At 43.5% G+C, this 25,372-nt stretch overlaps 1 protein-coding gene across 2 annotated transcripts in view; it reads left to right on the top strand.

Moving 5' to 3' along the window:
- Slc9a9 (solute carrier family 9 member A9) overlaps positions 1-25,372 on the top strand; it is a 540,735-nt gene that overhangs the window by 337,822 nt on the left and 177,541 nt on the right. For both annotated transcript variants that reach the window (XM_060385517.1, XM_060385518.1), the window contains exon 11: positions 858-969. In XM_060385517.1, coding sequence (XP_060241500.1) covers positions 858-969 — 112 coding nt within the window. The remainder of the gene's footprint in view (positions 1-857; positions 970-25,372) is intronic.

Here is a 25,372-nt window from a genome sequence, read left to right as displayed (position 1 = left end):
ACCTTCAGCTATTGTCCACCCCACCTAGAAAACGGGCTCATGCTTCCCCGGTCATAGGCAGATGATCTTAACCTCTGGAGATCTTGCCGTCTCCGTGTTCCCACTGTTCACCTGAATTGGGCGTCTGCTTCACACCATCGGGATTCTGCTGAGCTCCCTAATTTCATCCCAACCTAGATCATAGAAAGAAGGAAGCTGCCTCGCCCCAAATCTCGTCGTCCCCCCCCCCCCCCGTCAAGAACAAGCTAGAAGAGACAGACCACCCAAGAGGGAGTAAGGGCAACAGAGGCTGAGGTTTTCAGTAGACGTTCGTTTAGGAGAGACCGAGGCTTTCCGGGAGCCTCTCGAAGTAGCGGCTGCCTGATAGGTGTTAACGGTGGGCTCCTCTCAAAATGAAATCCACCAAATGGAAAAGGTAAGCGGGATTGCCCGAAGCAGGCGCGAGAGCTGCTAGGAAGCGAGATGGAGAGCACCGGCAGAAATGTATCTGTTCTTTCCAAAGAGCTGCCGGGGAAGGTAACACCATAGCACGGGGCGTCGCTGCCTCCTCGCAGCTTGCAGCAGAACTGAGGATAGTCAGCAGCAACCTAGAAGTGATGAGAAAATTCAGTGATTGAAATGGCATCATGGTACCAACTTTCAGCCGAGCATATGTTCAAAGAGAGGCAGAATTTTTATGTCATTCTGGGGAGGGATTGACACTGAACGATGAATTTGGCGAGCGAGTTAGACATAGATGAGTTGTCATGTTTATCCTTGTTTTCTGGGTCAGATCGTAGAGAAGCATACGGACATGATACCCGAGCTTGCTCAGTCAGCCTCTCCCCAGCAATGTTTTCCTCAACGTGTCCTGACAGCTAGCGATTTTTGTTGCCAGAGCCTGCAACATTTACCCCCTCTCCTTCCTCCTGAATCTGGGCAGAAAGCAGAAGATTCCCTGGAACTTCCAGCACATGATGATGTTTTCAGGTACGTGGACTCACTGCACACTCACGCTGCGGCTCTCCCACCTCTGCTGAGCACAGAAAGCCGTGGGGGACCCTGAGCACTTGGACCCAGGACGGTGCTGGTCCCTCGGTGCCGAGCAACAGGAAGCAAGGAAGTTAAAGGGAATTTGCTGGTGTGACCTTGAGTGTCTGCCCAGACGTGAGCCTCAGTTCAGCACCGGGCTTTCCTCTGACCTATCAGCGCAATTTGCATATTGAGGAATTAAATCACCACCTTCTCAATTGCAAGCGCCAGCGTGTAGTGGTGGATACTTCTCCCTGTGGTTTTACCATTCACGCCGGGCTCCAGAAACTTCCCATAGTTAGTTACAAAAGCTAATCAGATCCACGTAGGCTCCGTTATTAGTTTAAAAAACACGCTAATTGAATCTCAGCAGGTGCCCAGGAGTGGTTTTGGGGCTCTGTCTGATGGAGTCACAGGTCTCCTCTCCCAGGTAGGACGTGCTCTTTTTGCTAAGACCTGGGTGGAGGCTCTTTTCCAAAAGAAAATACAGCAGGTGATTTGCAGATCACTAAGCTATTCTGAGAGATGGCAGTTGCCTTCTATTTATTAATTCTTTTCCCCTGATTGGAGACAGAGTGAGAGAGTGCCTTCAATGTGTGTGCACACCTACATAACACGCTTAGAGAGCAGTTCATTGGCAGACCCATGACATTACAGTGGAAAAAAAAAATTAACTGCCCTTAGAACAGTGCCAAGACAATTGTAGCACATAAGGGAAATATGAAAGAAGTGAGAGAAGCCGACATTTATTGATAGGTACTGTCTGCTGCTTATAATTCAGCAGTCCTAGAAAGCTAATATTAAGTTGTTTTGGGTGTAGGCTCCCTAACAGCTTAAGTAATTGAGCCAAGAAAAAAAAAAGTTTACAATTCCAGACTTCACCTCAACGCCAAGCAGGTATTTTGAAATTCACATTTTGGAAATTATTTTATTATTTCATGTGTGTGGGCGTTTTGTCTGCGTGTGTGTCTGTACACCAAATGCGTGCTTAGTGCCTACGGAGGCTGGAAGAGGATATCGGAGCCCGGAAGAGGATATCGGAGCCCCTGAAACTGGAGTTCTAGATGGCAACAGGGTGCCATGAGGATGCTGGGAATTGCGTCCACGAGATGCAACCAGTCTCTAGGAGAGCAGCCAGTGCTCTTAACCACTGAGCCATCTCTCCAGCCTAAAATGTCACAGTTTTTAGGATAGTTCTAGGAGTAGAGGGCTCGCTCCTTCCTCAGTTCTGTGCTAGCCTGGCCCACAGAGCACTGGGCATAGCTCCCAGGGTTGCAATAAGGTGTCTTTTCAAACACAGGCACATGAAGAGCCAAGGTTTATTCTTCACAGGGCTCAGGCAGGGATTCCCAACACTCCCAGACATGGTATGGTGAGAGATTTGTAAAGACCTTGTTCCATGTCTTAGGACAACATGGAGCCTCAACAGTGAATTGACTTCTTTTGTGGGTAAGTAAAGGTAACCTTGATTCCTAAAAACCTGGAAGCCAGCCCTGGGGTGTGACGTGTTTCCCACTGAAACGTCCACGGCTTTCTTCTCGGCAGCTTCTTTAGAAAGCTTGGCGTTTTATTTCAAGCATTGTTTCATTTGACAAAGATGTTTTAATAATAACCCACGATTATAGACATAAGTGCGAACTCTGCCTAAATGGCCACCTGGTTTGATGGTTTCTTTGTGATTTGACAGTATCTAATTTTTGCTTCTCTCTATGATTAGAGCTGCAGAAAAACAAACAAACAAGCAAACAAATGAAAAACCTTAGTAGAGTCCAAAAAGGTGGTATATGAAGATAAGGGCTGATAAGAGGCCCATAATTTAATGATGTCTTTCTGATATTCTTTTTTAACCCTTTCTTTGACCCATGCATATAATGTTTATCAGTGGTACTCCCTCAACAGTCATTAGCAGTCTCTAGTCCCTCAGTGGGGGAAGGTAGGGTCTAATGAACCCCTTGCATCTGATGAATCCAGACTTAGAAAAATGATGATGGACTGGTCTTATGCAGACCTTGTGCATGTAACTACAGCAAAGATGAGCTCAAGTGTACAACAGCCATGTCAGGTCCAGAAGACACACAGCACTTTCTCCCAACTCCTAGCTCTTACATTCTTTCTGCTTTCTCTTCCCCATTGTTCCCTGAGCATGAAGGGATTGACTGAGGTGTTCCACTTAGGACCATGTGCTCCACTGTCAGCTAATCTCAGGACTCTGATCAGGTGTGAGTCTGTGCAATAACGGCAGCTCACTGTCAAATGTGGACCGTCTCTGACAAAGGCTGAGAGCAGCACTAATTAATATTGAATACAAATATAAGTAGTTAGAAGGCAGCTTGAGATCATGTCCACTTAACAAAACATAAGCAATGGGGTCTCCACTGCTGCAGCCGTAGGCACATGACCAGGCTTACAGCATCAGGCTTGGGTTGCCCTAGTGAGCACATCTTGCCTGTCAGTTTGTTATTGTAGTTCATAGGAACTACAGCTGGGTAGGACTGTTTCCAGCTTTCTCCCATTGTGTAATACATCCTGGCTCAGTGAAATATAGCCAACAGAAAGGGGGCCTCTAGGTCAACTCCACTTGACTTGTCTGTGTCCTATAACCCAGGCAACAGGCTCTTATTATCTACTTCTGGTGAAAAACCAAAACTTACAGAGCAAACAATATGCTATATTGTTTGGGGGGATTCTGAGGCCCCTTTGACCAACAACTCATCATAGGGAGGTAGCTCACAGCTGGTACTGGGTTTGTCACTTAATAACCTTCGGCTTCCAGGGGAAGCATTATCTATCTATAAGTAAATCTATTTAAACTGTGTGTGTGTGTGTGTGTGTGTGGTATGTTTTGGAAGTGTTTTAAATTCTCCCTTTTCTAAAAGGAAAGCAAGACTCCTTAACCTTGATGGGGTTGAAATGCTTGATTTAATTCATGGGGCTGACTCCCCACCATCACCAAAAAGACCAGGAAGCCCAGTCTTCAACACGCTTATCTATATGTGGTCCTGATGTTCAGAGAGTGTGCGGGTTGTTTTCTTTACTGAGCATCTGTGTCACCTACCAAGCACTAACTGAAAAGAATCTAGGTAACACAGAGATTAGGTTGCTCCTAAACATTTCTAATAATGCTTCTTAAAAGTACATTATATTCATAGTACTGCTTTGTACAGCAGAAAAACAGCTGAGATTTTCATTAAACAGCTGCCCTCATTTTCAAACATTTTTTAGTGTTATGTAACTGTGTGATGGGCCCACTGATGCCGCAAGACAGATTTCACATTTTGCCTTCTCAAAGCCTTTGAAACTCATAGCTGGGCAAGACCAGCAGAGGTTAATAACCTTTGTTTCTTGGTTGTTACCTTTTTTTTTATTTTTTATTTTTCCCCTCTAATTTTCTATTGTGAATTCTTGCAATATAAACTTTATCATCTTAAGTGCACAGATACTCGATGTGTTCCTAAACTGTGTGATGATTACCCCCCGTAGCCACACTCTTTTTATCTTGTTAAAGGAAAAATGTATGCATTAAACAATAGCCCCTCATCCCCTCCCAGCCCATAGAAACTACTATATTACTTGCTGTTTCCATGGTTTTGACTACTGTGGGTTCCTCGTTCCTGTGAAATCCTGCCATTTTGTCTTTGTATGATTGCACTGGCATTGCGTCCTCCATGTTTGTCAATGTGCAGAATGATACAGAAGCTCCTTCCTTTTAAGGCTGAATGATGGTCTCTTATGCATGTGTGTAAATACTATATGTTGCTTATCTAATCACCCATCACTCTTAGGTTTCTTTTTTATCTTTTAGATATTATGAATAACCCTGCTATGAAAATGGGTGCTCAAATCTCTTTAAAGTGCCACTGGCAATTTTAAATACATATCCAGAAATAGAATTGCTAAATTATATGCTAATTCTACCTGCCGTGCTGCTTTCCATAGTCGCTGTGGTGTTTCATAGTCCCACCAAGAATACTCAAGAGTACCAGTCTCCCTGTGACGTCACCAACACTTGTTTACTTGTCTTTATGGTCTCTGTGCTCTCTGAATGAGGTCGCAGAAGACTGTTTTGATTTGTATTTCCTTGCTCACTAGTGATGTGTTAAACATCTTTGTGGGAACACATTGACCATCCATCTTTTTATTCATCTTAAAACAAGTCTTGTCTTTTGGTCAAAGATTTTCAAACTCTTTCTGTTTCCTAGATATTGACCCCTTATAAAACAGATAAGAATGGGATAGTTTTGGGCTTTGCTTAGTTGTTGGAACATTTTTGCATCTGTGTAATTTGAGAGTACAGCTTCATTCAGTCACCTGGATATCCAGTTGTCCAAGTATGATTTGTTCAAACTTCACTTGCTTTTTGACTAATCTTGGCAGTTTTGTCAAGAACAATTTAACCATATATGTGAACGTTTATTGTCAGGTTAATTTTTTTTCATGTCATATGTTTGTCTTGCCTGGGCTACACTGTTGAGTTGATTCAAGGTGTGTGTGTGTGTGTGTGTGTGTAAGCTGTAGGACAACCTTTGGTGCTACTCCTCAAGCAACATACAACCATTTTTTTAAAACCACATCTCTCACTAGCCTGTAATTCACCCACTAAACTAGGCTGCCTAAATCAGCCCCAATATTCACCTTTCTCCTCATTCTTAGCATTGGGATTGTAGGTTCAAACTGCCATGCCTTTCTTTTTTCTCTTCCTTCCTTCCTTCCTTCCTTCCTTCCTTCCTTCCTTCCTTCCTTCCGTTCTTCCTTTCTTCCTTTCTTTCTTTTTTATATTTATTTATTTATTTATTTATTTATTTATTTAATGTATATGAGAGCTCTTTCTTCATGCAGACCAGAAGAGGGAGTCAGATCCCATGAGAGATGGTTGTAAGCCACCATGTAGTTGCTGGGAATTGAACTCCGGACCTCTGGAAGAGCAGCAGGCAGAGCTCTTAACCGCTGTGCCATCTATCCAGCCCAGTTTAGACTTTCTTTTTAACATGGCTCTGGGGACTGAACTCTGGTCTCATTCATCTCCCCAGCCATTACTGAAGTGGTTCATGCCATTAGTGAAGGTTTTTTAGTATGTTTTACAGAGAAGCTTGAGTCCTCTTATTTTGTTCTCCCCCACCCAAGATTATTTCAATTGTGGAGAGTAAGGAGGTCCTTTTGAGATTCCGTATGAATTTTCTATTTTTGCAAACAAACTAGTCATTTGAGGTTTTGATAAACATCAAATTAAGTAGTACTGATATCTTAGCAATATTAAATATCATAATTCATGAGCATGAGAAGTATTTCCACTTACTTCTGACTTTAATTTATTTCACCATTTTATAATTTTAATTTTGTCATCTTGGTTAACACTTAAGTGTTTTTTTTCTTTTTCTGCTGTTCTGGAATTTCTTTTATAATTTCCCTTTCAGATTTTTTTTTGTTCCTAGTATATTAAAATGCATCTGAGGTTTGTGCATTAATTTTGCATCTTTCTCCTTTTCTGAATTCATTTGTTATCTGTAATAGCTTCTGTGTATGCATATGCAATCTATAGGCTTTTCTACACACATAAAACCTTCTCTAATCTGTGAACAGAGATTATAGAGATTATATCACTTCATTTCCAACTTGGATGATTTTATTCCTTTTTCTTCAAGTTCTGGCTAGAGGTCCCAATAATGTGTTGAACAGAAGTGGCAAGAGTGGGAATCATTTGCTTTCTTCTGAACACGGGGCTGGGGAGCTTCTACTGAGTGTGAGATTTGATGTCACTTTTTTACACATAGCCTTTCTTATGTTAAGATGATTTTTTTGTTTGTTTGTTTCTTGTTTGCTGAGCATCTTTTAATCATGAAATGCTGGTGAAGGGCTAGCAAAATGGCTCAGTGGGTAAAGGTGTTTGCCAGCAAGCCTGACATGAATTCAATTCCTGGAACCCATATGATAACAAGTAGAAAACCCCATTCCTGAAAATTGTCCTCTGACCTTCACACACACACACACACATACACACACACACACACACACACACACACACACCCTAAATAAATAACATAATACTTTGCAAAGAAAGCCAGCAACCTGGACCAAGTGGCTTTCCTGTATAAATTAAAGTTGTCATGTGATTTGTCCCTGCATTTTGTTGAAATAGTTTTATGTTATTTGCAAGGCTGAGCCCTCTTCCAGTTCTAAGAATGAGTCTCACTTGGATATGATGAAGAATTCCTTTAATGTGCTGTTGAATCTGAGTCAGGGTTTCATCTTTGAGTAGTTATAAGGAATATCAGCCCACTAGTTTTTTTGTAATATGTTTGCCTGGCTTTGGCCTTATAGAATGAGGTAAGGAGCGATTCCTGTTCCTCAGTTTCTTTAGGGGAGTTTGAGGGATGAGCACTTTTTCTTTAATGCTTGGTAAAAGTCACCCATGTTTCAACCAATTTATCCACTGATTTAATTATCCATAGAATTTGCTTATAATTCTTACATTTCTATAGTGGATGCTAATGTCTCCATTTCCATTTTCATTTTTAGCAATTTGAATTTTCTTTCATTTTTTTAATACATCTAGCTCAAGGATGTCAATTTTGTTGACCTTTTCAAAGAACCGACTTAGTGTTACATTTATTTTCCCTATGGTATTTCTATCCTCTGTTTCACTTATCTCTGCTCCAAACTTTATCATTGCCTTCTATCTGGGAGCTACAGGCTTTTTTCCTAGTGTTTTAAATCACAGGGTTTGGTTGTTGGACTGTTGGCTCAAGACCTTTCTTGTGCTAATAAACTAATAGCTATATATTTCTGCCTTCATTTCATTGTATCTTGAAGATCTTGCTATGTGTTTTCATTCCCAGCCATCTTTTTATTGTCCACATCTTCTTCTGATGTCATCTCTAATGTATGTGTTGCCTGGATGCCTGTGTGCTATGTGTCCTATGTGTACAAGTGCCCAGAAAAGCAAGAAAAGGGTGTTGAAGCCCATACTGCTGGAGTTACAGTCAGTTACAAGCCATCTGATGTGAGTGCTGGAACTGAAGTGGGGTCCTCTGGAAGAGCAGCAAGTGCTCTAACCACAGGGCATCTCTCGAGCCTTTGAGCCTCTGACCTTTCTGCTGAGCAAGCTGCTGATCAGATTATCAAAGATAATCAAAGATAATATGATTATCAAAGACTCTGCATATGGTAAGTCATGGAGTTCAGCTTTTAAGATCCTCCTTTATGTGTGTGTGAGTATGTATGTGTGAGAGAGAGTATGTGTGTACTGTCTTTTCAGTATTTATCTGTTTGGATTCACCTTAGTTGAAGCTCATTGGGCTTCTCAGACATTTATAGTCATGTCTTTTATCAAACACAAAGTGGAAGTGTTCTGCCATCAGTCTTTCAAATATGCTCTTTGACCGTTCTTTCTTCTCATAGTGTGCCTGCTTGATGATATCCTACAGGTACCATAGGCTTTCTGTACACTCCTACCTCTCCCCTCCCTTTTCCTCAGTCTCAGCAGCATCCTTTACTCCACAGTGGTCTTCTCCATGCTCAAATCTGCCTTGGAATCTAGGGAATGTGTGAGTCAGTCACTGTGCTTCCCAGCCCCAGAAGGTTTCTTGATTTCTCTAGGTCTTCTTCCTCCTTATTTATATTCCACCCATGCACTGTGGTGGTTGGAATGAGAAACGTCCCCCAGAGGTTCAGTATTTTAATACTCTGTTCCTACTTGGTGGTGCTGTTTGGGGAGGTTGAAGCGGTGCCACATGCTGAGGGAACCATGTCATGGAGACGGGGCTCTGAGGTTACACCATTTCACCCTACTTCCAATTTGAGCTCTCTGGTCCAAGATAATCGGCCTCAGCTTCCTGCTCCTGCCTCCATGCCTGCCATTTGCTGTCATGTTTCTCCACTGTGATGGACTCTGATCCTTATGGAGCCATAAGCCAGTATAAACTGTCTTCCTTAAGTTGTCTTGGTCATGGTGTTTTCTCACAGCAAAAGCAAAGCGACCTATGTATACACCGTGTTTGGATTCTCTCCATATCTCCCTCTGCTTTGAAGCCTTCTTAAAGGCAGTTGTTGTTTTCATTGCTGTTAACATAACCTTCCATCAGGTCTCTTTCTGTTGGTTTTTCTTGCAAATAGCTGGCAAAAGTGAGAATCGGCTTCTTTTCATTGTGGTTTGGAAATGAAACATTTTAATCTGATATCATGGTAACTTCAGAAAGCACATATGCCCCCCTGCCTTGGGTGTGCTCTCTCCCGTTATTGTTGTTTATATTTGTTTTGACACTTAATTTAAATTTGTATTTATTTAAACTTGAGTAGGCTGTCCTTATGTAAAGGATCTACCTGACTATAACCTTCTCAGGTCCTTTTAAGCTTGTGGCTTTCTCTAAGCTTGCACAATCACTTTCTAATTTTGATTCAATATGCAGTTTTTTTTTTCAATGCCCCATCTTTAATGTATGGCTCCCAAATGTAGAAAAAAGAGAAAAAAATGAAAGAGGGAAATAAAAGGACTCTCATCCTTTAAATCTCTAGGAACTCATTTCAGCCAAAAGGCCAGGAGCTTGCAAAGCTAAGCAAAGGTGCAGCAGAAATGGCCGCTGGTCTCTTTGTTTGTAGCCTTGTGATCAGCGCCAGCAATCAGTTATGGGAGCACAAGTAACTGGTCCCTTCCTGCTGTTCATACGCAGCTTCAGAACCTCATGTGTCACTGTGTGCCCTTTGATGGACAGCTGTTTCTATACTGTCTTAGCAGGTTCTCATTGCTGTGATAGAAACAATGACCAAAAGCAACTTGGAGAGGAAAGGGTTTATTTGGTTTACAGGATGATTAGTGGTTCACTCTTCATGGCTTGCTCAGCCTACTGTCTTGTATACTCCAAGACCACTTGCCCTGGAGTGGCACCACACATCCGTCATTAAGAAAATGCCCCAAAGATGCCATGTCTTCTGCTCAATGGAGGCATTTTCTCAATTGAGGTTCCCTCTTCCTAGGTGACCCTGACTAAACTCACCAGTATGTATACCAAGAGGAAAAAAAAAAACATGATCAGACTTAAACACAATTTATTGTCTGAAGCTTGTACTGAATATCCCAAACCTTCCATCTCTAAAGATGCAAAAGCAGTTATGTCAAACACATCCAACCAGTATAATTGTCACCCAGGTGAAGACACAGACTCCTGTCCTTTCTGCTCTGCATCTTCCCAGAGTATCCCCACTGGAACATGTAGAGACACGGCGAGGAGTCAGGCATCCTGCTTACAATCTCACAATCGACCACCGAAGGAATTGTGAATTGAACCCAAGCCTCTTGACTTTGAATTTAGACTCTTTCTTGTCTATATGATACTGCCGGAGATTTACCCCTAAGGTAACGGTAATGAGAACATAAGTTAAAACCGTGCTTTTCCTAAGAAAGAAAATACTACACGCTCAGCTTCAATACCCTGCCACAGCAATGGGTGGCCTGCTACAGAGGATTGGACCTGGAGGAGAGAAAGGAGAATGAAGGTCTGAAGCTTGCCTGCCTACTTCATGGCCTACTGTCTTCTCTGGCACGTACCCAGAGAAGGCCTGCTGGAGTTGTGGGCGAGGATAACAGAAGAGGTGGTCAAAAAAGGAGCAAAGCTGCCTCGGGTAGTCTGCTGCAAAGCTGGGGGTGAGACTGGGGTATTGGATTGAGAATAGAGAAGAGAGAGGCAAAGATCTGCAGTTAGCCTATCCGCTTGCCTGCCTGGAGTCATAACATCGTCTTTACATTTCGTCACCCAGACATTCCCCCGGCACATATTTGTCAGTTGGCCATCACCAAATGCTCTAAGATGGGATGATCAGGTAAACAAAGACAAAGGTGCCTTCGAGAGGGAGATTTGGCCTGGCTTAATTCACTAAGCCCGTACAGGTCAGACTCAAATGTCAATCAAATAGAAACCTTAGCTTTCTGCCCCAGTCAGTGGTGCTTACCATTTGCTAAATCTCCTGTTTATCCGTCCTCACCATTTGCACACCTTTTGGCATCAGGCAGGAGGAAAATAAAATTTAATCAGAGGTGAATTCTTTGTGAACTTACTAGACTTAAGCTTTACTTTCCCCCTGTGACTCACAGTTCAGACCTTGGGAAAAGCCCTAGCAGGGTGCTCTGATGTGTATAAATATACTCACAGAGTTTGAATTCATCGTTATTGAAGAGAGCCGCATCTAGGCCTTGAGATCCATAAAAACCTGGGCAGACCTACCTCCAACTTGGATGAACCAAGAGATGAGGGGACTACAGAGATGGCTCGGGGGTTACGAGCTCTGGCTGCTGTTCCACAGAACCTGGGTTCGGTTTCCAGCCCTCTCATGGTTACTTACAGCTGCTTGTAACTCCACAGTCAAGGGATCTGAAGACTCCTTCTGGCCTCCATGGATACCACACAAACACGTGACTTATAGACAAAATATGCAGAGAGCCTAGAAACACTTTTCAGCAAAGCACTCACTGTTCACGGGTGATGGGGTGATCCAGAGACTGCTACCCCTCTGCCCCTGACTCCATCCCTTAACTCCAGAACAGTTAGATTAACAAAACAACAGAAAGACCGAAAACTTACTTTCTTGCCCCATACAATTGCTTTAATGTAGATAAGTAGTGTGTACACAGAAAGCCTTGTAACAGTAAAGGCATTGTGATCATCTTGGACCCCACTGTTTGTCTTCTCTGTCTTCAGGAGTCATTAATGATGACAATTCTGTTGGTAATTTAAATGCTGTTAAAGAGTCAATACGGAGATTAATCCCGAGACAGATTTAAGGCTTTCTTTGAATTCAAGGCTAGGCAGCTGTAACTGCTCTAGTGTAGCCTGTGACATCTAGCACAAAGGGTTTGTTGCAGAATTTTAAACTTCCTGGAAAACAACTCCTGATCTGAAGTGCAACCCCAGTAATGCCCCAGGGACAGCCCTGCCCCAGAGCTCAGCCTCCCTTGAAACCAAAGGGGTTTCTGTGGTTTAAATTAAAGGAGGAGATGTGTTTCGCACAAATTATCTTCCCCATTGATGTGGTGCATATTACAAAGATCAGTCTTCTTGTTTTAATTCAAACCCATGTGCTGCAATTTTTATTTAATTTAAAACTAAATAAGAGCCAGGAGCTGATAGAAGGAGGGGAGATGCCAAGCCTAATTGAGCTCTGGCAGCCTTCTTGAAACCACTGATTTGGGAACTTTGGGCTCAAGGGCTGAGGAGCGTCCCACGCAGAGATGCTCCATTTACCTGGATAGGGGGAAAGGCTAGGGAGGTGTGATTGCCTTGCGGAAGCCAGAGAGTGCGGCAAAGAGCACCCTTCCACGGATTCATATTCTTTTGCTGTGCTTGCAAGAAGACATGGGGACAGGATGGCAGCCTCTCACAAAAACCAAAAAGAGTTTTAACTAGGGAAAGGCAACCACAATGCAGATTTATATGAAAACTCATCCCTAAGCTCATCACATAATCACACAAACAACAATGCCAAGTTCGTGTTCACTGTCCATTCCATCGTCCTCTGGATGGAGTCACGTAGCTGCCAGCATCCAAGGAAGAGGAGAAAGATGTGGAAGAAAAACTTGAAACTCATTTGTTTGTTTGTTTTCATCAACATTCATTGTTTCACCTCAGTTGTGTAAAGACCAGCTAATACCAGTGCAGTGCTGCCTTCTTGAGTTTATGGTCAATGGAAACCCCACTGCAGAGCTGGAGGCCACTTTTCCCTGTGTCGTTTCGTGAAACCCCAATCATCTGTTATCTGGATTCCATTTAAGACTCTAGCACAAAAGAAACCACAAGTGGGAATGAGTCAGTCTTATGGCTCTGTGTCAAAAATACCTGGCAGAAACAGCTTTTAGCTTGAGGCTTCAGAAGATTCAGTCTCTGGTCACTCGGTGCCATGTGCCTGAGGAGAGCAATGTAGTGGTGGGAGGCTGCAGCAGAGGCTGCTGGTCGCTTCCTTGGTTGACAGGGAGCAGACAGTACCTGCAGGAGTGACCAAGAATGGGTCCCTATGAACCTTCCCTCAGAGACCTAACTAGGTCTCAGTTCCTAAAATGCCCACAATCTCCCAAAGGAGCAAGACCCAGCTAGGGACCAAGTGTTCAAACCATGAGCTGTAGGAAGTACTTCCTATTCAAGCCAGAGCAGAAGGAATAAAAATGAAGGCTACGCATAAAGGAGATCATTGTTTTAGAAGGGTCAAGAAACAGAAACAGGAGACTTTCTGTAACCTTTCATGGACTAGCGACACCCCATGGAGATGACTAGCCTCTCCCAACCATCAGATATCATCTAGAAGAGACGTTTTTATGCTCTCCTGATCCTGAACACCTGTGCTAGTATCATGTCTCGGTGACCTAAAGAAGTAAAATGAGCCCTGCAAAGTAAGAGAGTTTGATGGTTGGCTTTTGTGACCAATTTGACATAGCCTACAATGACATGAAAAGAGGGTCTCAATGAGGGATTGTGGATTTGGGGTTCGTTGGTGGGTTTATCTCTGAGGGATTGTCTTGAATTAATTCATGTGGGAAGACCCAGCCTCTATGGATGCCTTCACCCCCTAGGCAGGGGTTCCTGAATTGTAATAAGAATTGGGAATTAGAATGTGTGTGTGTGTGTGTGTGTGTGTGTGTGTGTGTGTGTGTGGTCACTTCTCTCTGCTTTGTGCTATGGATGTAATACATCAGCTATCTCAGCCTTCTGCAGCTGTGACTTCCCTGCAGACTTTAACATGGGATTGGGTACTGAAATAAACCCTTTCTCCCCTAAGGTACTTTTTTTTGTCAAAGTCTTTTATCACAGCAAGAGAAACGAAACTAGAATAGAGAACAAGGACTGATTTGTTCACAGTTTCAGGATTTCTGTCAATGGTCAATTCCTACTGTGGCTTCGGGGCCATGCTAAGGCAGAACATCATAGTGGAAACATAAAATGGAGCCTCTTACCTCACAGCAGATAGGAAGCATAAAAGAAATGAGAAAAGGGCAAGGACAAACACCCTTTAAAGCCTTGCCTCCCACCACCTCCCAATAATGCCATAAAATTACGAATCCATTTGGTCAGAGCCCTTTTGATTCTGTCACATTTCAATGAGTTTTCTACCACCTGAAGGCCAGACTTCAATAGATGAACCTTTTAGGGGAACATTTCATATCTAAACCACGTCAATACCCAAAGTGTAGTTGTCAACTGAGAAACTCTGGCATTCCTTGAGAGCTCGTTATGAATGCTGAGTTGAATCTACATTCTGACAGAGTCTCCGGGTAATCCAAGTGTATGTCCCCAAGAGTCATCACAATTCATGGCTTCTGTTCTGAGCCTATCTCTTCAGTTCACTCCTCCCATGCCATTGTGTTATGTCTGAAGGCTTGTCCAAGCAGTGTGGCCCATCGAGCATTCCAGGATAGCTGTGACTACATCCCAACACATTTGTAGATGACAATATTACATCCAAAGATAGGAAATTTCTGATAACCCCCCCTCTGCGCCTCCATTTGTCATCTGGCCAGCACAGCATTGTGTATCTAATAACTGAATGTCTTCCAGCCCCTTCAGGCTAATGTCTTTCTTCTGACCCACCTTTGCTTCTTAGTAGTTCTGTTGATTCCTCAGACCTCAACTTAGACTTTTCTTACTAGAAGGTTTTGTAACATCTCGAGTCTGAGTTGACATCTTTCTTGCCTCTTGCTACGGTCCCCAATATTATCCCTTCCTAGAAAGCATTAGTATATTCTACCATGGGCATCAGTCTGTACCGTATTCCCTCTATGTTGGGAGTTTTCTAAATGCGTTATGCTTAAGTTGGCCCCGAGAACACTGCTTGAAGAAACTAAGTAGCTTTGTGCATATACATGGTAGATAATCAGCAAATGAGCGAACACTTCACAACACTGCCCACTTAAATGGTATGTTTAAGTAGACTGCCAATTAAGAATGGTCCATTCTATCTCATTTAATTTCTAGGAGTTTATGTTACAGAATTGCCCTGCCAGCTCGTACCAACCCCGCACAGGTGGGAGATGAGCAGCAAAAAAATTCCAAAGCAAGAGATTAATAAGTAAAACCAACTATCATCTAGCCTGAAAGTTTGTAACCATGACACTAATAGCATGTCCTCAAAAGTAATATGTGGATTTGAAAATATTTCTCAAATCTTTGCTTGCTCTATGCTGGGGGAATATGTTTGCTTTCTTATTAAAAAACCCCGAGGTTATTTGAATCAAAAATGAAGCTAAACTCAAATTCTACTGAGGAAGATAATTTCCTTAAATGTGTGTTCAGGCTTATCTAAAACTCTGAGGTCTGAGTACCTGTAACAGGGGTTGGCCTTTCCTTCTGCTGGCTTGCGTGCTTTCAGGAAAGGGAAGCCAGCCCAACCACGCCATTCCCCTCTGAGTGTTCTGTATCCCACCTACCTCTTCGCAGCCTTCTTGTCTAAAATCCAGGGCTCTCCCCTCTCCTGTGCCCCGTCTCATCCCCAACCAGGGCTTATCTTGTGTAATTAATTAGTTCACTAGTAGGCCACTAACCAACTAATGGGGTACAGAGATGGAACTTTTTCTTCATTAGAGGGTAGGAATGCCGAAGCCCCGTCCCTCTCAGGTGGTAAACACCATGGCCTGGGGCAGGCATTAGTGAGTGGTGACTCCAATGGGTCTTCTGAGGTCTCTAAGTGGGACAGGGTTAATCAGCTCATGCAGCAAATGAACCACAAAAATGTTTTAACCGCTGTGTCAAGCAATCACGGAAAAAGTCATCTTGGTAATGGATGAGCATGCACAGTCGTGGCAGAGCAGATGAGCATCACAGACCCACACGGATCACAGATCCCATTAGCTCCTCGTGGCTTCCCCCACTGTGAAGGGGTTGTGCGGTTGTGGTGAATACAGAACAGCCGAGAACCGGCTGAGGATGGTGACCAGCCCCACACGTTTGTTTCTCCTAGTAGGAAGTCAAAACATTATCCCTCTTCACCTAGCGCCAAAATACATTTATAGTAAGAATTGCTTGCTCTTGCAGTTTTTAAGCAGCAAATTAGATTTTTGCTACTCGGTGCACCGCAACTACTGTTTTGCCAAAGTGCAAGGAATCTGGGCTTTAAAGTAGACTCTGACCTTTGTGATTAGCTTGTTTTAACCCACAGCTTCTGTTACGGATGAGTAGAAAAAAATTGTCCATAGCCTAGGTGTTTGGTGCTAAAAACCAAACTATACAGCTGCCCTGGGCCTGGAGACATGGCTCAGCTGTTCAGAGCATTTGAGTTTTTACAGAGGTTGTGGGTTGGATCCCAGCACCTGTATTAAGCACTTCATGACTGACTCGAACTCCAGTTCCAGAGGGCCCAGTGCCCTCTTCTGGGCTCTAGAGGTACTGCACACAGGTGGTGGGCATACAGATAAGCAGGGGGTTTTTTTGTTTTGTTTTTCTTAAAGGATACTTTAAAAATCAACCCTCTTGCCCCGGAACCACCACCTTGGAGACACATAGAGGAGGGAGTTTGGTTTTTTGGGGGGGATTTGGGGTTTGGGGGTTTGTTTTTGTTTTTGCTTTCCTTCACTGTCACAGATGACAGTGTAGACCCTCCATTGCAGCAGCAGCGATCAAAGCAGTTGCAGTGGAGATAGTGGCCATACATACACTCAAACATACACACACATACACTCACACATACACTCAAACATACACACACACACACACATACACACACTCACCCATACATGAAGTCTGCCCATCGCCGAGGCAGTGAACAAAGCAGCAACAGTGGTGGAGATGGTGGCCAGCCACCCCCTTCCCCCAAGTGATGGCAGCCAGCTGCCACTGCCCCTGCCAAGGCAGCGAAGAATTGGAGCAGCCTACTGCCCCGATCCTGCCATGGTTGGGGTTGGAGACAGCTGGCCACTATCTCTGCCATGATGGCTGCTTTGATCAGTGTGTGTGTGTGTGTGTGTGTGTGTGTGTGCGCTCGTGTGTGTTTGCTATCTCCACTGCAGTTGCTTTGCTCACTGCTATCATGACCAAGGGACTACAGACAAGATAACTCTCACCCCAATAAGGACACAGTCTGGGGAAGAAGCTAAGTGCAAGCCACAGACATGCCTCCCTCTTCATTCTCTCCCTTCAGGTGAGGACAATACAGTTCCAGAATTCTACACTCGACTTCTAAAGAGCCTTATTTATTGGGCTTGTGGTAGACTAAAAACTGCACTTTTTTTTTTCCTGAGAGAGAGTCTCACTATTTATCCTGGCTCTCCTGGAATTCACTATGCAGATAAGACTGGCCTTGAACCCACCAAGATCCACCAGCCTACCCTGCTGGGATTAAAGCTTTGCACCACTCTGCCCTACTAAAACTGCGCATCTCTAAAGAGTTGCCAGGTCACGTTGATCTTGTCACCCTAGACAAAAATAATGTGGTTTGGCTCATGTTCTGGTTTGCTTTTCTGCTGCTGTGATAAAACACTGACCAAAGGTAACTTGGAGAGGAGAGGGTTTGTTCTGTCTTAAACTTCATAGTACGTCACCAAGGGAAGATAGGAGAGGAGCTCCAGGCAAGAACCCGGAGGCACCAGCTGAAGCAAAGACCACAGAGGGATGCTGCTTCACTGGCTTGTTCTCATACTAGTTCACCATGTTTTCTTATTCAACCTAACACCACTTGCAGAGGGGTGGCATTAATCAAGAAAATGTCCCACAGACCTGCCCAAGGGGCAATGTAATACAGGAGGTTCCTCAGTTGAGGTTTCTTCGTCCCAGCTGATTCTGGTTTGTGTAAAAAAACTAACAAAAAACTAACCAGTACACTTGGACCCTCCAACCAAACCCTTCATTTCCTCTGGAGGCTGGAATGAGCTTGCCACCAGGAAGAATGCCATTGTGAGAAATGTACTGAAGGGCGACAACCATTCTTCCCGAGAGGAATACCTTTCAAAGTATTCACCAGAGGCATGCAATCCGGGCATGCAATCCAAGCACTCTGGAAGCTGAGGCAGGAGGATTTCCAATAGTCTGGGGGACAATTTGGACAAAAAGGGAAGTTCCTAGGCCAGGGACAAGGTAAGACAAGGGTAAGACTTATCTTTTTATGAAAGGAAGACAGAAAGAAAGGAAGGAAGGAAGGAAGGAAGGAAGGAAGGAAGGAAGAAAGAAAGAAAGAAAGAAAGAAAGAAAGAAAGAAGGAAGGAAAGAAGGAAGGAAGGAAAGAAAGGAGGAAGGAAAAGGAAGGTAGGAAGGAAGGAAGGAAGGAAGGAAGGAAGGAAGGAAGGAAGGAAGGAAGGAAAGAAAGAAAACACCCAAACCAACAAACTTTAACAAATGTTCTTGCATGTCTGCCTGAGGGATTGAAAATCCTTCAGTAAAGTGTGGAGCATCAGTGAATGCTGTGACGGCCCAGGTGACCATTTTGTAAATAGAGGGAAATACTGAGTCACAGACAGAGCAGCTGCCAGGAGGCTCTTCCTCCTCTTACCAGGAATCAGCTACAGCTCTGGACTTTGGAATAGATTCCTGGCAGAGCCTTTGGCAGACTGGGAGGCAGAGCAAGAAGTCTTGCCTTGCTACAGAAGTTTGGTCAGTGTGTGAAACCCTGGCTGGCCAGTGTTTGAACTTTCTCAATGTATCAGAGCTAATACCACACAATTTTGAATTAGTAAATGACCCTACGGGGTTGTTCAGCACAAGGCGTTTGTAAATGCAAACTGCTTCTTGCTCATTTGCACATATAACTTATTTGTATCAATTCTATTGGTTTCTTTCCAGCTCTGCCTATAGAACCTGAGGCAGATATTCAAGGGATTTGTGCCGGCACACAGAGACTAATTTTTTGAAATTGGTTTGCTTATGTTAATAGTTTCCTACGGTTTTGTCTACTCCATGTTCTAAGCCAGCAAACAATTATAAGTAAATTTAAGAGGAAATAGTGTAGAATTACTTAGTCTACTTGTTTGCCTCAGTGGACATGTTAATTCGATTAAAAGTATCAATAAAATATTTGGACATCTTGAAACCCCAAGTGTACATGAAAGTTCTAGAACTGAGTGGCTAAATTGTTCATGTTCCTGTATCCTTCTAAGACAACATTCCTGGAACACAGGGAGCAGTGACATTCTGGCTTATAATTTTTCATTATTGCCTATGCTGGGGTCTCACATGCTTTTGTTGGTTGCATTATCTCAAAAGATAAGTGAGTCTGGTCATTTCAAGATCCTGTCACCTTCTCACACTCTGTAAATGCCAAAAGGATCTCCATTTTACGTGGGTCAACTTGTGTATTTTCTTTTTCATATACAAACTAGTACTTTTGAGTTTCAACCTTTCGGTTGCTATAGTGCTTCCAGTTATAGGCCTCCCAGGAACACCCAAGACACCCATGAAGGTTTCTAGACCTTGCCAAATATTCACTTGGGGAACATTGCCCCAGCTAAGAACTTCTGTTCTAGATGGAAAGTTTTGAGTTCTCCTCTTGAGCACAGCTTGGCCAAGGCTTACAGAATAGTGCCTCTCATTGGGACCCCTCTGACGGAGTTTCAGCGGGCAGTGAGGATCAGCTTAAGGTATACTACTGCATCCGTCTTCACTACATAAAAAATAAATTTCCAAAGCCAGAGGCAGCTCTGACTGTTGACTTCAGAGCTGTGGCAGAGCTAATCCCATCCCCAATTACCCTTCCTGCTGCCCAGGGCCTCCAAAAGCAAACTCCATTCCTGATAAAAATATATTGCTGTTACATTCCTTCTCTGCAGCCTTGAGTTTTAGTAATGCAAGTTCATGGGGAGATGAAGGAAAGAAAGTTCTGCTTGCCTAATACAAACTTGGTTTCTAGAAGGACTCAATTTATTTCTGAATGTAGATGATTTTTCCCTCTGCAAACAAACTGTTGGCTTCCCTTCCCTGTGATAAAATGATGTTGAATTGAAAATGGAGCCGCATAGCAAGGCTGCATGCTTCCAGAAAGTGTATTTTGAAAGCAGACTGACATTTTTGCTGAAAGTAGTTACCCTGTGCAAGGTCATAAGACTTTGGTTTAGACGTTAGTGTAAAAGCTATACATAATTCAATTGTAGACCCGTCGTGGGCTTTGATTTACCAGACTAATAATAAGAATGTATTAGAGCTTTGAAACCAACCCTCTCACAGCAGTTAGAGTGTGGGGGTGGGGCTGTTTACACCAGCTTTTATTTCAAATGGAAAGACAGGAAGCAGAAAGACTCCTCTGAAGGACAATTCTTTGAAAGGACAGATCAGTTTCTCAGGCACATTTCTGTAGCCCACTTCGCCTTCTGCTCATTTCCTTTTGGGTTCCAGTAACACTTTCAAATGCAAAAATGACCTTTCCTTCCTCCATTCTTTCAGACATTCAGCACAAGGTAAGCTTGAGGTATGCTCACTCTCAATGGTGAGAGGCACCATTCCTACACCAGGAGGATGTCACAGCAACCAGGGCAGCTGTCCCCAACCTCGCTTTCTAGTCAAAGAAGATGATAGATAGATAGATAGATAGATAGATAGATAGATAGATAGATAGATAGATAGATAGTATTTCAGATTTCTACACACACACACACACACACAAGCCTGGGTAAAGATGGAGGCACTGTGACCAAGTGGTCAGGCAGGCTTTCTGCCCCGAGATAAGGAGGAGTGACAGGGCAACTGTCTGGGAAAGGTAGTGTAGTAGGAAAGGATAGCCTGGGAGAGGCCGGGAAGCTGAAGGGAACAGTGAATACAAAGGCCAAGAAGCAAAACCAAGTATTGTTTACAGTAAACTTTACTTTCCCGTACTTTTAAAACCTCACAGTACCCTCTCCCCCTTCACTCTCTAGTAAGAGGATTCCAACCACCACTGAACTGTGGATGCTTTCATCTAAGCGTCTGTCCATTCCACCTCTCCACTTGGGAGACTAATCACCCTCTCACATGAACATGGCTGTAATACAAGCCTTGGTCACTGGTTTCCCCATCCCCAACTTTGCCAACACACTCCTCCCATAGTTCTCCCTAACTACTCTAAGTGCTCAGGAAGCAGCGTATTCCTGGCTGGCTGCCCCACATGCCCTCATCTGTCCCACCAACAAAGACGGAAGTTTTACCGTGCCAGGACCTACCCACACTCCCATCCCAGTGAGCATGCTTGGCCTGCTCTCTGGATTAAGGCATCAGACTCATCGACCTCCTGTTTTCAGACTAGAAACCTGGGTTCCACAGAGCAGCAGGGGTTCCTCTTTTAATCATTGATCAGATGAAATCACTTTCTTGTGCAAGACCTTCCTAGAGTTCGTAACTAACCTGGATGAGCCTTTAAGTCAAGCGCTGCCCCTCATTTGTTACTCAACTCTGTATGCTGAAGGAGCTGAAAAATTGAGTAATCACACCTGGATATTGCCATCTTCTATGTAGGAAGTCTGAAGCCCATGCTGTTGTTCTCTTTCAGAGATTGCTGAACTACACATCCACGACACTGTGGGGAATCTGAGAACTACTTATAAAAGATGTAATTCTAACCTTTTGAGAGATCAGGAGTTGGGAGAAAAGAACATACCACATCCACTATTGATTCATCCCGATTATGATTTAGTAATACAAATGATACGATCAGTGTGTTGTATAGGATTTCAAAGAGAGAGCAATGCAACCCGAGGATTCCAGAAACTCCTGAGAGTGAGTGGTGGGCCCAAACATATTTCAAATGCATGACTACCGGAGGAGCCCAAAGGAAATGCAGATTTCTGGACATGACGCATAAGTGGGTACCTGGCATAATCAAGAATCTTCCATAAGCAAGAATGCTTACTTGCTTATGGAGTCTCAATGTAGAGCAGACAAAAAGAGATAGGGTGGGGTTTTGATTGACAGATTTCTATGAACTATGGGAAGCTGCGCGCTGAGCTGAATTACAACCTCATCATAAGCTAGGAGTAGGGGAACTTTCCGGAGAAGCATGGAGGAGAACGTGGAGTTTGTGAGGCACAAACTAGACTTTCAGCTGGTATAGGTAGAGTTGAGGTGAGACGATGGCCTTAGGCCACCATGATCAGTGGCCTGAGTTATCACCTGATTCATGGCTACCAACCCAGCTTGTTCTTCAAAAGGGCCTAGTATTCCTATCGAGTATTGAGTCCCTGGCATGAATGATAGCACGAGATTTTAAGTTCTGTAAGATTTTGATGTGCATTTTAGTTGACAGCCACAAGTGAAACCTTTAAAATGTGCATTTAGAAATGAGTTAACAGAGGCTGGAGAGATGGCTCAATGGTTAAGAGCACTGTCTGCTCTTCCGGAGGACCTGGATTTGGTTCACAGCACCCATATGGCAGTTCATAGCTGCCTTTAACTCCAGTTCTAGGGGAACCAATGCCTTTTTCTGGCCTCTGTGGGCACTAGGCACGCTCATGGTACACAGACATACACCATGGGGTACACAGATATACTTGCAGGCAAAATACCCATACATCTAGACTAATAAATAAATGCATTTGGGGCTTGGGAGATAGCTCAGAGGTTAAGAACACTCCCTGTTCTTCCGAAGGTCCTGAGTTCAATTCCCAGTCAACCACATGGTGGCTCAGAACCATCTATAGTAAGATCTGGTGTGCAAGCAGAATGTTGTATAAACAATAAATAAATCTTTAAAAAAATAAAAAAATAAAAAAAATAAATGCATTTAAAAAGGAAATGAGATGACACAGATGAAGCAACCTACTTCAACATCAGAGGTAGTCCTAAGAGCAGATTCCAGAGCCCCTGAACCCCAGCTTAATGCCTTCTGTGATTAAATAATAAAAAGGCTGACATTGGGCTTTCAGAAAATTATTCAACAATTACAGCAAACCATGAGGCAACCATCGTGTCATCTGGACACAGGAGAGATCAGGAAATTTCACCAGCCATTGACTTGCTCAATAAGTATTCACCGAGCATTGATTATGTCCTTGGTCTTGCTCTAGGTGTGGCTGGCAAACAGAGCATGAGAATGATAAGCATTGTATGGAAGATCTGAGGAGAACTGGACTGAGCTAGGAATAGAAGGCAGCTTGCCCCGAGCTCAGACCTCAAGGGTGGGCTTCCCAGAGAAAGCAATGTCTTTGCTCAATTCTGAGGCATAGTTAGAATACAGCAATGTTTCACTGGAGAGTGTGTGTGTGTGTGGGGGGGGGGTTCAGGAGAAAGATCTCAGATAAAACCAGGTAATTCGGCAATTGTTATACTCCAGTGACTTCAGACCCACACATGATACACATCTGTCGGCAATGGCCTTGAGTGGGCTGTCATGACCTCCATCATTTCCTTTCATCAGTCTATCCTGCTCTAACACACAATTTAACATGCCCTTTTAGGCACACCCTCCCAGTTTACCCTTTTAAGTGTTTGTTTGAGGATTTCATACCTGGGCACGCTACCTTAGCCTCCTTTCTACGGGCCTCCCCCTCCAACTTCCGTCTGTACCGTTCCAACCACCCTCTCTAGAATGTATGACCTCATCTTCTATAATCACCCACGCGCACACACACACACACACACACACACACACACACAACCTACTGATTCCAATTCCTGTTGCCCTTGTGTGCACATGCTTAGGGCTGACCCCTTAGGACTGGGGTCTCATCCCTGAAAAACAAACAAACAAAACAAACAAAAACCTGTTTCTTATTTCCTCATCAACCTCCGACTGCCCATAGCTCACCCTCTAGGGATGGAACCTTGTGAAATTTTCCTCCGTTCATGTTGGTTGACATGACAACCTGGTGAGATCTTTGTAGTCGGCCATATCATTGAGAGTTCACTGGAGCAGGGCCCCTATCATGTCCTGAAGATATGATCTCACAGCAGTCATCTGGGACTCCAGGCTCTTACAATCTTTGTGTCCCTTCCTCTGAAAAGTTCCCTGGGATGTAACTATAGGGCTGGAGTTATTAATGTACCACTTGGTCTGGGCACCCCGTGGTCACTCTACATTTTGACCAGTTGCAAAGCTCTTTAGGGGTCTCTGTCTGGTGCAAAAAGAAGCTTCCTCAAAGGAATGCGAGAGCCCCATCTATCTGGGTGTAAGGATGAGTATTTGGAAAAATTTAGAAGGCAGCTCTATTACTTTAGTAAAAGGGCAGTAATAGGATCTCCTCTGGGGCCTATGAGCTCTCCAGCCATACATTCTTGACTAGATTTAGAGTATCAGGCACAGATTCCCTCTAATTCACTGAGCTTTAGGTCAAATTAGATAACGGTTGCCCTCAATATACAAATGCCACTATTCCGCTACTGAGAATATCATCTTGGCCTGCTGTTGGCTGTGATTCTTAGGCTTTGTAGCTGGGAAGGACCGTTGATATCCTTTCTTCCTTGCATAAAAATCTCCAGGTTAAAACCAGCATGATTTTTCCAGGTCTTGCAGTGTCTTTAGCAGGAGGGTATTATCTTCATATTCTGGAAAGTAACCGAGAACAATTTTGATAGTCTATGTTGTTGGAGGGAGTCTCTTGGACCCCACTGAACGTCACCTTGAAGTTAGGTATTCCCTGCCTGGCTCTGAGGTTTTGTTAGGTAGCCTATGGCCCCATGGGGGAACATTATCCCACCATAATGGGTAACCTCATTAAAACCATACGTATTTAGAGACTGGAGACGTGGTTATTAACACTAGCTGCTCTTCCAGGGGATCTTGGTTCAATTTCTAGCACCCACACTGGGGCTCACAACTATCTGTAAAGCCACTTCCAGGATATCTGATGCCCTCTCTGGCCTCTACAGGTGCTAGGCATTCATGTGGAACACAGATGCATGTATTGGCAAAATATCCCCACACATAAAGTAAAAATAAATAAAATAACTATTTTTAAAAACTAAGTGCATATTTATTCATCTCTCCCGCAACCCCTGTGCATGAATGGTGAATGTGTGTGTGTGTGTGTGTGTGTTCGTGTGTAAGGTTAGAAAATGAAAGTTTCCCTGTGGCTGTTTACAAATATCCTTAGTGTTATTTCCCTCCTCCCTCCCTCTCCGTATTGTAAGACAGTCAGGTTTCCAGGACTGAGTCCCTTAGGGAAGTTGAACCTTCCTTAATGCATTCCCATTCTGCGTTTTGGCTAAAGCTAGGCACATAATCGGTGCTCAGGAAATATTTACAGTTTTGCATTATTGCTTTGCACCTTAAATAAGAATGCCTAAACAGATATTTATGTTCCCTTGGTTTAAATGCAGCTATATATATATATCTGACCTGTACCCATTTGCAGCACCTTTGCAAATGTGTAATTGATTAAATGCTTCACTTTTGCTCTTTAAAGATAAACAGGAAACTGCACATTTTCTGCAGCAGGGGTCCTTGCTGGAAATCTTTTCTTGGCTCAATAATGCTCTATTGTTATGAGCAGAACATCAATATAATT

This window comes from Meriones unguiculatus, chromosome 6 (genome assembly GCF_030254825.1).
Source record: "Meriones unguiculatus strain TT.TT164.6M chromosome 6, Bangor_MerUng_6.1, whole genome shotgun sequence".
In the NCBI taxonomy this organism is placed as follows: domain Eukaryota; kingdom Metazoa; phylum Chordata; class Mammalia; order Rodentia; family Muridae; genus Meriones; species Meriones unguiculatus.
This window is presented reverse-complemented; position numbering and strand designations above follow the sequence as displayed.